The sequence below is a fragment of the Myiozetetes cayanensis genome, unplaced genomic scaffold, assembly GCF_022539395.1.
Source record: "Myiozetetes cayanensis isolate MyiCay16 unplaced genomic scaffold, myiCay2020 scf5-8, whole genome shotgun sequence".
Classification (NCBI taxonomy): Eukaryota; Metazoa; Chordata; class Aves; order Passeriformes; family Tyrannidae; genus Myiozetetes; species Myiozetetes cayanensis.
The window spans coordinates 61,049,363-61,064,252 of record NW_026087742.1 but is presented as its reverse complement, the minus strand read 5'-3'; the positions used below and the strand labels follow the sequence as shown (position 1 = coordinate 61,064,252).

General features: G+C 36.0%; 1 protein-coding gene across 1 annotated transcript in view; it reads left to right on the top strand.

Moving 5' to 3' along the window:
* KPNA3 (karyopherin subunit alpha 3) overlaps nt 1-14,890 on the top strand; it is a 50,083-nt gene that overhangs the window by 30,803 nt on the left and 4,390 nt on the right. Inside the window, exons 4-16 of the mRNA XM_050332464.1 lie at nt 38-67; nt 151-203; nt 285-380; nt 2,196-2,281; nt 5,195-5,281; nt 5,687-5,856; nt 6,961-7,005; nt 9,515-9,646; nt 10,799-10,927; nt 12,630-12,734; nt 12,867-12,938; nt 13,040-13,202; nt 14,121-14,215. Of these exons, the coding sequence (XP_050188421.1) occupies nt 38-67; nt 151-203; nt 285-380; nt 2,196-2,281; nt 5,195-5,281; nt 5,687-5,856; nt 6,961-7,005; nt 9,515-9,646; nt 10,799-10,927; nt 12,630-12,734; nt 12,867-12,938; nt 13,040-13,202; nt 14,121-14,215 (1,263 nt within the window). The remainder of the gene's footprint in view (nt 1-37; nt 68-150; nt 204-284; nt 381-2,195; nt 2,282-5,194; nt 5,282-5,686; nt 5,857-6,960; nt 7,006-9,514; nt 9,647-10,798; nt 10,928-12,629; nt 12,735-12,866; nt 12,939-13,039; nt 13,203-14,120; nt 14,216-14,890) is intronic.

Genomic DNA, 14,890 nt, shown 5'->3' with positions numbered 1-14,890 from the left:
CAGTAAAATTACTAAAACACATTTTTTTCTTTTCAAGCAAAACGTAACACTAGAAGCTATACTGCAGGTATGTTACATTTACATTTTTTTTAACTAGAAGTGTGTGTTCTGTGCATTTTAGTTTTTACTGTTTGTTGGGGTTCTTTTCAGAACGCCACAAGTGACAACCCGGTGATCCAACTGAGTGCTGTCCAAGCTGCAAGGTAAAAATAAATAGATAGAGAAACATGATTTCTACACGTTTTTCATTATGAAAGTTACTTACTTTACTTTTAATTTCACAGAAAACTCCTCTCCAGTGACAGAAATCCACCTATTGATGACTTAATAAAATCAGGAATTTTACCAATTCTGGTAAAATGCCTAGAAAGGGATGATAAGTAAGTATTCTTTTAAAAATGTTTGCCTTTACTGGAAACTTGCATCCAAAAAATATCTCATTATTTGAAATGAAACTGAGGATTCACAGCACCATATAATCTGACACAGTGGATCACATTCCATGGTGATAAATCATACGTTCTCCAGGGCTATTTATTCTGCCACTGAAATGTCATTTTATTTTTTACAGCCTGTTTGAGCATATCCAGCTAATGGAGAAAACCTTACTGCATTTCTCATTGGTTTTGAATATTTCAGTCTTTTACTGACTGTTTTTAAGAAACCTGCCTCAGACTTGTTGTCTTGTCTATTTGTGTGAAGGCAGAGAACATGCCTGGTTGTGAACAGGAGACTTTTCCAGAATACACTCTTTATTAGCTTAAGTTTCTAGTTTCTTTCCTTCTCACTGCACGGTGGGTTTCCTTCTGACTCTCTGCTGCTCTCTTATGTGATGGTACAACATGGGGAGCATGCATGCTCTCTGCTGTGATTCTTTATTGGAAGACAAGAGCTTCAGTAAAGAAAGTAGAGAACATTGAGCATGTAGTTGCAAGAATTTAATTACATGTAAGAAAAATGCCATATTCCACAAAGCATGAACCCCTTATTCAGATAGATGGAGATTAACACATCTGAGGTAAATGTTTTAGCCTGTCTCTGGTCTCAGGCAGCCATAAATGTATTTATAATATTTTCATTTTAATGTATTTATAATATTTCCAATTTCAGTGTTATTTCTGCAGCCATGAGGGCTAGAAACTTCAAAAATGCAATTTGGTATTTTTTGGTTGCTGCAAAAATAGGAAGTGCGAGTAGCTTTTTTTCTAGCTTGTTTAACAAAACAGTTGCTTATAAGGCAGCTGGCAATAATGTTCAAATCAGGATAGCATTTTTAAAATGCCTGCCTGCTCTAGAAGTAGATGGTTCAGTGCTCTGAAAATTCTTTGAATTTGAATTTTCTACTAGTTTTTGCATGATTTACCTTTGCAAATGTTTAATAAGTCTTTAAAAGTTGAACTCAACATCCCTAATAAAATCTTAACATGCTTTGGAAATTAATACACAAAAAAAGCAGGTGTAATAAACAGGTACTATGTAATAAGCAGGTACTAAAACATGATTGATAAAGACAGAAAAATCATGGAAATGAAAATCAGTCACTTAACGATAAGTATTCTCTGCTCCTCCTAAAGCCAGACTTGCTGTTATGCCAATGACCACAAACTGTAAACTCTCTTGTGGCTTCCAGAACTCTTAACCTTTAGCATTTGCTTGAACAACAGTTTTCATGGAACCTCCTTTAGTGAATTGCTGTTGGCATAGACAACAGTTAAGAGAGATCTTGGAAGAGCTGTCACTCCAGCTTTCATGATATTTGTAACTAATTTTATCTGCATTTAATAAGTCCGATTTAATACAGATATGATGCTGCCTTTTAATACAGGTGCTAGATTTTCCTTTTGTCTGTGATGGAGCAGAAAAATTTCTGTATCCCAGTATACCAGCTTGCACTTGATCTAGGATATAATGTTAGAAGAATCGAGTTTGGTTGGTTGTTTGGATTTTTTTTATTACAAATATTAATTCAGAATGATGAATGGTTTACAGAAAGTCATAGAATGCATGGTCTCCTTTTTTCTTACAGATTTTCCCTGAAATATCCAGGTACAGAGGGTTGTTTTTTTTAAATTTTACACAGTGCAACTGCTTAAATGTATATCTCAGGGTGGATTCAGCTAGTAATACTGAAATGAAACATAAAATAGTCTTCAGATCATGTTTCAACTTACTACTATAAAATTATTTCATTACAGTCCTTCATTACAATTTGAAGCTGCATGGGCATTGACTAACATAGCATCAGGCACTTCTGCACAGACTCAAGCTGTTGTACAGTCTAGTAAGTATTACAGTTTGGGAGGGTTTTGAGGGGGGTGGATATTATGGGGAAAAGGGAGTATTTGGATAACAAATGCTATTTGTTATAAAACCATTAAAATATTAAATACATGCCTGTCCTCTTTTTCTAAAAATTTCAACATTTGCTCCTAAACACTAATCTGTTTGTCTCTAAGGATTAATATTAAAGATCCCAGACTTGGTTTTCCCATAAAGAAGACAGAGAATGACAGATGATAAAATGAATGTGACAGAATGTTAGTCCTTTCTAATTCTCATTTTGATTTCTGAAATCATGTACCACTAATTGCTCTATGGCTAAAACTTAGGTTAGGAAGTAATTCTTTCTACCTCAAAGGTGTGTTCATAAATCTTATTAAATTTATTAAATACATACACTTATGTAAGGTTGCACATTTAAAGAAACAGTTAAAAAATTACCATCCTTTCCTTGACTGCATGATTAATATGTCCTGTACACACAGCATTTGTTGTGCTACCTTCATTTCTTGCTTAATCAGACAATGAGAAAGAAACTGAAAAGAAACAGGAAAGAAACTCTAAAGATAATTGAAGATATATTAATCAAATAAATTTTTCATTACTATATATATAGCTTTTATGTATCAGCACATTATCTGAAAGCAATCACCTTTATGGTAATTACAACGTTTTGTCATTAAACAGGAGACTATAGATAAGCAAATATATAATACATTGTCTGGGCTTATTCATATTCCCATTTTTTATTGGAAAACAATAACTCAGTTGTTTGATTTTTTTTTTAAGTGTATGAGCCTACCTTTCAAATCAAAATCTGGTTTGTATGTTTTCATAGCTAATCAAATATCTCATTCATTGTTAGATTCTGTACAGGAGCAATAGAATAAGAATGCTTATCAAAATGAGCTCTGGATAAAAATCCAAAGCCTTTTTAAAAAAATCAATATCTTGAGTTTGTTTCAAAAATTCCTGATGTGATTGGGGAACTGTGTTTTTAGATTGTTTTTCTGGTGTCTAAATATCTTTGAAATTCTACTCCCAGGTGTTTTCTTCCTTCTCAACTTTGTTCACTGGCTAGTCATTGTTTTCTTCCTTTGTTGTGTCCCACAATGTTATCCTGTTTGAATGAATGAATCTAACAGAAAGGCTGTTTATAGTATTAGCTTTGCAGGAAAAAATCTGGAAAAAATCTAAGAAAAAAATTAAAGTAGAATAAAAATATGAACAGCAAAGCTGAAAGCATTGTTGTTACCTGAACAATTACTAGAAGTTCAAGTTGAGATATGTGTCTCCCAAAATCTGTTTAGTTAATGCTTGAAAAGAGCAAAATGTAATAGAATGATTTTAAAGAAGCAAAAAGCATTTTCAGCTTTACTCATGAAGAGAAAATGGAAGTTTAGTCTTCCCAGCTTTGGTTGGGAGATAAGTAAGGGAAAACAGCTTCCCAGCTCTTCTCCCTTTAGATAAGGGATGGTTTGAGGAAACAAAGCAACAGATCCTTGCAGCTACAGAAGAGGCTGGTGCAGTCTAAATACAAAAGAGGCAGCCTCCTGCAATCAAGAGGGACAGATGGAAGTTGGAAGGCCCAACAAAGGAGATGTACTATATACACAGACTAGCTTCTTGGCAGGAGCCAATTTGGAGCAGGAGTAATTAATTTTCTTGAGAGCAGTAGGTCAGACAACCTGCAACTCATGCTCTCTCAGGTTGTCCTCCTGCCTGAGTGTTGATATGAAATAATTTCATTCCCAGTTTTGAAAGCATACTAGGATTGCAGTCTTAATATATACTACATAGTTGACCCTCCTCTCTGAAATATGTAGAATGCACATATGACTGAGGTGTAATCTTGTTAATCGCTGAGAAGGAAGCTAAAATATTGCACTTGAGCTAATGGAAGTGGGATGATTGTTACAAGAAGAGTGAGTGTTCTTAAGCAACAGTGTGCTGCTGTCTCTCCTAGCTTGTCAGTTAGAAGCAATTGGTGAACTACTCATCTAGGGTGGGGAAGGAATTTTAGGTTGTCTTCATTCTTCATTGCTCTGTATTTTTCAGGAAAATACATCAAGGCTTTTTGGCTTATTATCACATGTTACGTGATCAACAGAATATTGATTCACAGTTGCTCACAGATTGTATTGCAATTTATTTAAATTTCTGAAGCTATTTTTGCAAGAAAAATACTTTTTTAACAGTTTATAAATAGGTCTATTTTACTTAGAAAGACTATAGGATGAGTATGATCATACATAGATTTAAATTGCTGCAAGAATGACTGTCTTTCAAATGGAATGGGTTGTCGGAAGGAAAGTAGTGCATGGGAATAGTAGAGGGATGGTTTCTTAGCTCTACTAAATGTATTTAATTCCACAGAGAATAATATCTAAAATCAGTACCACTTCTTTAATCTGGTATGTTGCCGGCGTTATATAAGAGCAAATTAAAATGTGTCTTAGTACTGGCAGATGGATGTAAATCTTCACTGCATATGGAAACTAACTATAGCCACCTCTTGGGAGGAAGCTATTTTCTTAAAGTCAGGATATGAAGCAGGTTTGCACAAGTAGGCATGTCATTCTGCTGGGATTTTGGATATGGATACCTGGAAAGTCTGAATTACCAGGACAAGAAACCTCACACCTGCATACTTGAGGGTCTTGCATTTCACTTTGACAAATATGGGGAAATGTTTAAGTGTGGGGAGCATTGTCTTTTAATAGCTGCCTGTTCTTAAGTCTGTTTTTTCCCTTCTTTAGATATATATGGAAATGTTTAACTGAGGTTTTAAATGTCCATCATAATAGAAACATGAATAAAGCACAGTGCAGAAAGTGTTTTGTATAAATCATTGGAAGTACTGTGCACATACCATGTTTCAGTATAAGATAAATCCAATATTTGCATTCTGCAGATGCAGTACCCCTCTTCTTGAGACTACTTCATTCACCACACCAGAATGTTTGTGAGCAAGCTGTCTGGGCTCTCGGAAATATTATAGGTAACTCTTGTTGTTTTAATGATTTGAATTCAGGGAGCATTTCATTTTAGAATTTGACTTTTTAAACATTGGCATTATCATATGAGACTATGTTTCCTCTAAATTCTGTGGCTTGATATAATTGTTTTTAATATGTAATGTGGCCAGAATCATATATGTACCTCCTACTTTTTTTTCTAAATAACAGTATCACTTGCTATGCAAAATATTAACAGGATAAATTTTGTGTCTCCTAAAATATACATACATAACTGTACGTATGTATATTTAATTAAGCAGCACCTTTTAGTATTAGACTACTGGTGAGGAAACATAGAATTTCAGTATCCCAACATGTCATTGCATACATTTCAAGATTTTCCATTTTTAATGTAATTTCTTTTACAACAATTTTCATTTCTGTAGGTGATGGTCCTCAGTGTAGAGATTATGTCATATCACTGGGAGTTGTCAAACCTCTTCTGTCCTTCATCAATCCCTCCATTCCCATCACCTTCCTTCGGAACGTCACATGGGTCATTGTAAATCTCTGCAGGAATAAGGACCCCCCACCGCCTATGGAGACAGTTCAGGAGGTAAATAAAGAATTACAAGAGAGATGATTTTTTTATACTCTGGGCTAGAGACCAATTGTATGAATTTATGCATGCTTTTTGTCACTGTGCACATGTATTGTGCCACTTACCAGTTGTTAAATGACCCATTTGGTGGTTCTTGCTAAGGCCCTAATAAAGGTATTTGTAATATCTGAAACTGAGCAAGACTGAAAACTGATGAGATATACACTAAAATGGACACAACAAAAAATTAACACATAAGAAAGTGTTAACGTACTCAGCATTTCATGTTTTTATTTTTTAAAAAAGGCTACAAATATGATTCTGTATATGAAAGTATTCAAATGTAATTCTCAGTAAGAGCAAATGTAAGTAAACTAATGAATGTAGTGTAGTTTGTGTTTTGACTAGCTGTCAATGATTAGCAGTCAATGCCTGAGACGAGAAGCATCTGAAAACCCTTTTAAACTGGTGAACAGAGCAAATGCTGTGTTTATAGAACAGACACAGTTAGTAAAATGGTGCTATTTCACTAGAACTATAGTTGTAATGTAAGTAAAGTTCTTTTAAGATAAATTCGAAAGTGTAGGTAAAGTTTTTGAAGCCATGTGAAGTATGATACTGTTAACTAAACTTTAGTGACATTTTTAAAGTGAAGCAAAGAACAGAGAAGCTTTTACATGTAATACTTTACTAAATAAAAACCTCTGTTCTAAGCAGTCTTACCACAGCTTGGTTTTATATTTTCTCCATATGTGATTATAAAAATAAAACTAATCCAAGAGGTTGCGTGTGTTGATACTAGGCTAATGATTTTTATTGTATGTGGTAACAAAGCTTTCAAAATAGCAGGCGTGTATCTTATCTCTGTTTGCTTGTTTTCCCTCAAAATACAATCTGCACTCTTGTGTGTCTGAAATATAGTACTGTCTCATATTTTTACAAATTTTAAATACAATACACATATTTTTGTCCGTACTTTGAGGGATTGACCAGCTGCTGGGAAGTGTGTGAATACAATATGCTAATGCAGACTCAAGCTAAATTGTGACTGCAGTACTTGGATTCTTGATTGTACCGCTAGTTTTATTCTACTGTAATGACTGATGAACTTCTTTTCAGATTTTGCCAGCATTGTGTGTTCTCATTTACCATACAGATATAAACGTAAGTACTTTCCAAAGTTTTTGATATTTAGATTATTTGTTTTCTCTAGAAAGAAAATGCTGCAGGGTTGTGTTTAAGTAGCAAACTTGGTTTTGTGCCTTAGTTTATTCATAATTAAGTAGTAAATACACATTTAAATATGAAGACTAATATAACTGTAGACCCTCAGAACACGAAAAAGAAAGTGCAAATACATTTCTGAAATACCTTTTCTAAAAGTGGGGATTTTTTTATCCTTTACACTAGAAATATGATAAAAAATCCTATCTTGCAGAACTGAGCTCTATAAAATGAAAGTGCCAGCTTTACCATGAGCTTCACTTTAATTCTGTCCCAATTTATAATTTTGCATAGAGGATATATAATGCATGTGTAAAAAAATACATCCAATTCCACATATCAATCAAATATTGTAAGTGTAAACCTGACTTCTGTAACCTCTTGGGTGCCTGACTTTGCAACCTGTTCACTGAAGAAATAGCATGTGAAAATACATTTAAATAAACAGCAATAAATTATTGTTTTCTGGCACCTTTGACAACCTTCATGTTTATACACTAAACCTTCAGTACTTCCCACATTCCTGCTCCATGTGTTTACCTGTATTTTTCCAAGTAAGGTCCTTGGAAGTGTGGACTTACTTCCTAAAGCCTTACATTGGGACTTCAGAAACAAGATCTCTGTAACTAAGGATACTGAGCTGCTCTTCTTCTCCTGTCATGACTTTGTAATCCCTATAGTGATCCTTTAATTTAGGGAAGAAAGAAGTGAACTCTTGTGGTGGGTCTGGGGATAAAGGATAAGGTTGGTGGAACTGTTGTTCGTTACTTCCATGCTGTAGTAGTGGTATTTCTGCTGCTCTTTTAATGGTGAAGTGGGCTTGGCTCCACGAAATATCTGCACAGTTTAATCTGGGATTTTGCCAGGGTTTTCCCAGTGTAATGAGTGGGAGAGAGCACATGGTGACATTTCAATGCGTAACTTGGACAAACCTGAATGGAAATACATAGCAAAGCCAAATATACTTTTAACCTATAGGCTGTTTTCCCCTGCCAAATCTGAAAGCTTTTGCAAGCAATGATTGTATGAGAGCTTATTGAAGTAGATGTGAGAATCTGTGATTCCAGGTTTTGACTGATCTCAATTAGGGTGTCCGTCATTTTGATCCTGAGAGTCAGGTGCTAGTTTGGAGGTACCAGTCTGGTCCCAGCCTCTCTGTACTGGAGCAGCAAACCTATCTTTGGAGATGAGTCAGTGATGCAGGTAGGTCAGCCCACAGTCCTGTGAGCACTTCTGGCGGCTGCTGCTCTCGTCACCAACAGGGTTGTGGGGCAGCAAACTGGTGAGGCACCATCTCTCACTGCTTCTGCTGCGATAGTGGCTCCACTGCAGCACATTCTGCTGTCCCTGCAGCATAGGAGATGAGGGCAGCAGCAGGCTGTGTCAAGAGAGCATTAGGTCTGTGCTGGCTGGCATCTGCAGCTGGGTGGAAGCAGCCTGTGGGGCAGGACTGTGAAGTCCTTCCTATGTTTCCAGTACTGCAGTATTCAGCTGTCTTCATAGCTGTAAATTTTAAGTGGGTATCTATTTTAAAAATACACTAGATCCTAGTACCTCAAAAGATGATGTCCTTTGTGGGGTCTAGATTTCTCTTCCTGCAGTTCCTAACATCATCTCTATGTGATGTGATATCCCTCTTTCTGCTGGCTTTGTTTCTGCTTCAGATACTACCTTTCAATGACTGTAACTTGTGTACCTTTCTTTTTTTGAGGGCTTTCAAATCATCCTTACCAAGTCATCCATGACTTAGTCTTTAATTTCTTTAGGATACTCAGATTGCCCTGCCGGATAGGCATTTCTCTGTGGGTTTTGCTTTGCTTGAACACTTGAGTAGTTGCTACCTTACAATATCTGCTAGTTCTTTACTTGGTATAAGAACTCCTTTTTTTGCTGTGGATTTTATTCTTAGTATGAAGGCAGAAAAAGTGCGGTTTCACTTGAGAACTGCACTAGATCAGAAACGCTAAGGTGTAGATAGATGCATTAGAGACTAAGGAAATTATAAATTCCATAATCAAAAGATAGCACAGCTAACAAATTATAGCAGTGCTAAGGAGGCTGGGTTGGTATTTTCTTCAGGAAGTTACTAGCACAACTACTTACCTGAGCTGGTTGTCTACCTTGTAAATGCAAATCAAGCCCAACAGTGTACCTTTGTGAGATGATGTATGCTGTCACTTTGTGCCCCAAAATGTGGTATTTAATTAAAAAGGAATTTGAGAGAATGTGTAGAATTTGCTATGATGGAACAAATGACCCTATTTTTTATAGTTGTACATAATCTAGCATTTTACTGATTAGGTCTCATTGTAATCATGTTTAAGTTTTTCTTAACCAAATTGCATGCTTTTTCTCCCCACCCTCAAATATATGGAATGTTCACTAGATTAAGTTTCCATTATATGGATTTTCTGTTCCATGTGTAAACCATGTTCTCTCCAATTTGTAGATTCTTGTGGACACTGTTTGGGCTTTGTCCTACTTAACAGACGGTGGAAATGAACAGATACAAATGGTGATTGATTCTGGAGTTGTACCTTTCCTAGTTCCCCTTCTGAGTCATCAGGAGGTTAAAGTTCAAGTAAGTCTGGTTCATTTGCTCTTGGGTAGTCTTTTGTAAACTATTTGCTAAAAAACGTACCTTAGAGCATTTATTAGTGGAGTTACTGAGATAAGCATTTATAGCTACATTTTGTGCAGGTAAAACTGAACAAAAAGTGTTACCTACACTGGGGGAAAAAAGATTATTAAAATGAAAGAAAACTCAAGCAAAACAGTTCTGATAAAGTTTTAAGTAAAGTGACAGGTTAAACATTAACTGTGTGATTACCAGGGGTGCCTAAAATATTTAATGACAACAGATTTAAACTTTTCTGGAATTCAAGTTATATGTGCTCTTTCTGTTGCTGCGTACATGCTAGTGCATATTCTGTCTGAAGAGCTCATGGTAGTTAACTAGTATTTTAGGACCTTTTGAATGTTAAAATATTTGCAGATGCTGAGTCCTTTTGGTAAAGTAATTTTGTAATTAGCTATGAAAGGTAGGTTGACTGAGCTTGTTTGATTAATTTCGAAGACAAAGGGAAACTAAAAGTTAGTTAATGTGTGCTTGGTTTTTATAAACCAACGGCTGTAATGGGGAGGTTTTTTGTGTATCTGTGCATTTTATGTGTTTGTTTAGTTTGTACTTTGGATGAGACTTGGCTGTCTTGAAATTTGTCAGACTGGTTCACCTGATGAAAAAGAGTCTCTCCAGTATTCTGTCACTTGTAAGGCATTTACTGACCAATGCATAAAGATACAAAGTCCACTACTGAAAGTCAACGGAGACTCAGAAAATTAATCATGATGTTTTGAATGCCCTAGTGGAAAATGAATGGAGAAGTAAGCAGTGTTGGCAGACATAGTCAGAGTCTAGCAGCCACTATTGTAATTGTAACATAGATCAGATACATGATGGATTAATCGTCTGTTGTTTTAATATTCTTTAAATTTCTAATCTATACACTTTTTGAGTTGGGCTGCAGTGCATTTATTCAGTGATGTGCTGTGTGTTTCTCTTTTGATGAAACAGTACCCATTTTTGTGATGTAGCTCAGAGAATTAAGTGCTAAATTGCATTTTGCAAAGTGTTTTTTATAAAGAGACATCTTAAAATTATCTTTGTTTTAGCATAAGTAACAGCAATGTCTTTAACATGCAATTTTTTTTCCTTCCCACTTTGGATATTCAGACAGCAGCACTGAGAGCAGTAGGCAACATAGTAACTGGTACTGATGAGCAGACACAAGTTGTTCTCAATTGTGATGTTTTGTCTTATTTCCCAAATCTCCTGACGCATCCAAAAGAGAAGATAAACAAGGTATGATTTGTTTCTTCCTAACTTAATGTTTTTGTTGAAGAAATAATGCAGTAACATGTGGAATATTACAGAAGCATTTCTTACAACTATTACTTCCAGCATGTGAGCAATTTTGTATAAAGTTGCAATCTTTGAGGCTGGTGCTTAATTAGGGCTGAAACCAAACATCCATAGAGAATATCCATGCATTGGTGTTGATGCCTCATGCTTTCTGGGAGGACTGATGGTTTTTGCTTCGGAGTGTGATACTTTTTCCTTTCATTTGCAAAGTGAGTAAGTGGATAACTTCAGTTACTGTTTTCCATAAATAAAGGCTCTTTACTTTTGGTTGAGTCTAGTGATTTGTATAAGAGTGATCCAGTTTTTCCACTCCACCTTTTCATAGTGAAATTTGTTCTCTTGTCCATCTTCACCTTCAAGGAAGGAGGGTATACCACTGCGCTTTTCTGAAAATTGTCCCTGAATCTCCTCTCCTTCCTTTTGGCAGGCGTAGTCACTGCCGCAAAGATTGGATGGAATAGGGAAAGTCAGATGAAACAATGTGATCAGGGCCCTCTTTTCCAGAGCTATATTTCCTGTTATTTGCCTTTTTTTTTACTCATTGTGCCATCTTCCACTGCAAAGATGGGGCTGGCTGAGGAGGAGGCTTTTTGGTTGAGCTTACATGACTCCCTCAGTTAGTGTATGTACAATTGAGGCAAAATCTGTTTGTGAGGAATCTCTGTTTCTTCAGGCCTTGTCAACTATGAAGAGCTTTGAAGAAGTTATCTTTGACAGTCAAACTGATGTGATTTATTTTTTCTGCCCTTCTCGCGCTCACAAAAGAATGATGAAGAGCTCTTTTGAATGCCAAGGAATTGTTTTTATGTAAGAGGAGTCTAGAAGTGCTTTGAATTTTGTTTCAAGTGTATATTGTGAGGGCAAATACAAATAAAAGCAAGATACACCTCCCTAAAAAAGTGGAAACCCATTATGTTTTTTTCCTGCAGTGATTCATAGTTGGCTGCTTGACACATCTGTTTGACTTTTATTTAAGATTGGAGCCTCTTTGAGATGTACTGGATTGCCTTGACAAGTATCCCCCTTTGTAACCAGGAATTTTTAACTTCCATGACATAGATTTTAGCTGTGTGAATGAACCTCCAGAAGGAGTAACTGCTGAGCAAAGGCACAGGACAGTCCTGTCTGATACTTGAATGAGCTTTGTGAGCATCACTTCATGTTTCAGGAAGAAAATGGGATGTGGAGTTAGTCTTCCTTGTATCATGACAGAAAGCTACTACTGAGCTGTCAGTAGTCAGATTACAGGATAAGTCCTTTTTTTATGAGGCTTTACCAGTTTTCCTATTTTCTTTGCAAAACTGATTGAAAGTTTAAAGCGTGTCTGTGACTCCAGCAGTGCAAAGTGGGTATAAGGTTTCAGTCGGTATTGTTTCTGATGTATGGAGACACTCCTTAAGTAAAAAAAAGTCTGGCCCTGTGATTTAATCATATCAATTTTACATTGATTCCCTGCATGTTTGGCTTTCATAGTGCAATAAAAGTTTGTGTGCTAGAAGTGCTACTGGAGAAGAGGCCTGTTTAATGATTGGTCATGGTATGGTTTTAGGTTTTGCAATGGTTTGGTTTGATTGGGTTCTTTTTTTTCATCTGTTCACTAGTTTTTAGAAGTGTTTTGCTTTTCTGTTTTCTCCTATTGTAGGAAGCAGTTTGGTTCCTTTCCAATATCACAGCAGGAAACCAGCAACAAGTTCAGGCTGTAATAGATGCTGGGCTAATCCCTATGATCATACACCAGCTGGCTAAGGTCAGTCAAACTATCAGCTATGCAATTTGTCATCCTCTTTTTATAAATCTGACATGAGGAGTTTGTGATTTTTAATAAGTTTGACAGATGTTTCCATGCTAATTTTAATGAGCTAATAATTTTATTTTTCAGGGGGACTTTGGAACACAAAAGGAAGCTGCTTGGGCAATTAGCAATTTGACAATAAGTGGGAGAAAAGATCAGGTATGTGTAGTGGGATTTCAATTTGTCACTAAAATGTTGCACGTGCAGCCATTTGTAAGAAGCACGATGTTGAAAGCACTTTTTGTTTTTTAATTATTAAGGTTGAATACCTTGTACAGCAAAATGTAATCCCACCGTTCTGCAATCTGCTCTCAGTAAAGGATTCTCAAGTGGTACAGGTGGTGCTGGATGGCCTGAAAAACATCCTGATAATGGCTGGTGATGAGGCTAGCACAATAGCTGAAATTATAGAAGAGTGTGGAGGTAAGACCTTATTAGGCTTTGAAAAAAATTGATTTGCTGGATATTCTGTCTTCCCCTCACTGCTGTTGATGTTTACTGCAGCATTATTTACACAGGTTATTTGAGTAAACAAGCAAGACTTTTTTAATGAGAAAAATTACTTTTATTTTCCTATTTAGTTTGGTTTGGAGATGGTCATGTGTTAAAGATGGTCAGTTCTTAAAGGAGTTTTCTGTAGCTTAGGTATTTTTTAGGGTTTTAGGCTTAAATAAGAATTTCACTTTTTCATTTTTTTCATTTGATAATTGCACATACTTTGTCCTGTAGTAAAACACACAATTCTTGTTCCAGTTCATTGCCTTGGAAGCAGTTTTAGGATCATAATTTCATCAACAGATCAAAGCATGATGAAGAGTCTTTTTGATATTGTAATCCAAGTTGTAACACATGCTAATTAATGTATTTAGTAGAGATACTGAAGAATGTAATAGACTGGAAGCTTTTCCCTTGTGTTATTCCACGTGTGGTTTGAAAATAGGACTAGTATTTTAGCTTCTCTGAGTGTGAGGCTTTGTCACCGTGATGTTTGAAACTCATAGGCAACACACAAATGGAGACACTTCTTTTTGGTGGTGCGTAGAAAGCACAACGACTAAACCAAAAGCTATGTAGTATAAAGAAGTCTTAGAAAATAGAGAGAGTTTTAGCTAAAAACAGAGAAGATTCCTTTGTTCATAAAATGGAAGACTCCATAGCATGAAAAGTTCACAAACTTCTTTTCCTCTCAGATAGCTGCTGTGTAGGTAATATTTTCAAATGAGCTACATCTATTCTAGTATGTTTCAGTAGTAATGTTTCATAATTTTTCTTATTTTCTTCTAAGTGGTCAGTAACTCTGGTTTAAACGTATAAAACTCTTCTCCATTTTCTTTTATCCAGGGTTAGAGAAAATTGAAGCCTTGCAACAGCATGAGAATGAAGACATTTATAAACTAGCATTTGAAATCATAGATCAGTATTTCTCTGGTGATGATGTAAGTATGTTAAAGATGGCAGAGTATATGCACTGTGCTGTTAGCTTATTTAAGTACATTGTCATTGTTCCTCAGTTACAATTGTTATGAACACATGTTATCCGGAAAGTCAGTTTTCCTGCTCCTTGTTCAATATGGTTTCCCTCAATTTGAAGAGTTTCTCCAATATCAGGACTTTTCTTCAGCAACATCAAGAGGACTGCTCTAGTTTTGCCTGATAAATTGATGACGCTGACCTAATTTTGTCACACTGACCTGTAAATTGACATATAATTACTTGTGATTAGAATCTAAACAGTTCTCTGTCTCTCCTTTTTTACTTTCTCACACATCAGTCTTTGGAGGGGGCAGCGGATCCTTACTTTAAGATAGTTTCTGTATTTCAGCTCTGTATTTGCTCAGTCTGGATTCTTCATTGAAAAGAGTCATCAAAACTGTTAATACTTTCTGCAGCTGATGGATCTAGGCCATCCAGTATTTTGTTGCACCCAGATTAGGTATTTTGACCTTTTGGTTCTAGCTCTTCCTGCTATTGGCTGCTTGCAAGGCCCTGAGAAGCACTTCAACAAGCAGTTTGAAGACAAATTATCTTTTCTGGGCCATCCAGGGTTCTGCAGCCTAGCAGAACTATGTCTTCAATTCTTCTCTTAAATTGAACTCTCCAGATGCCAGCTC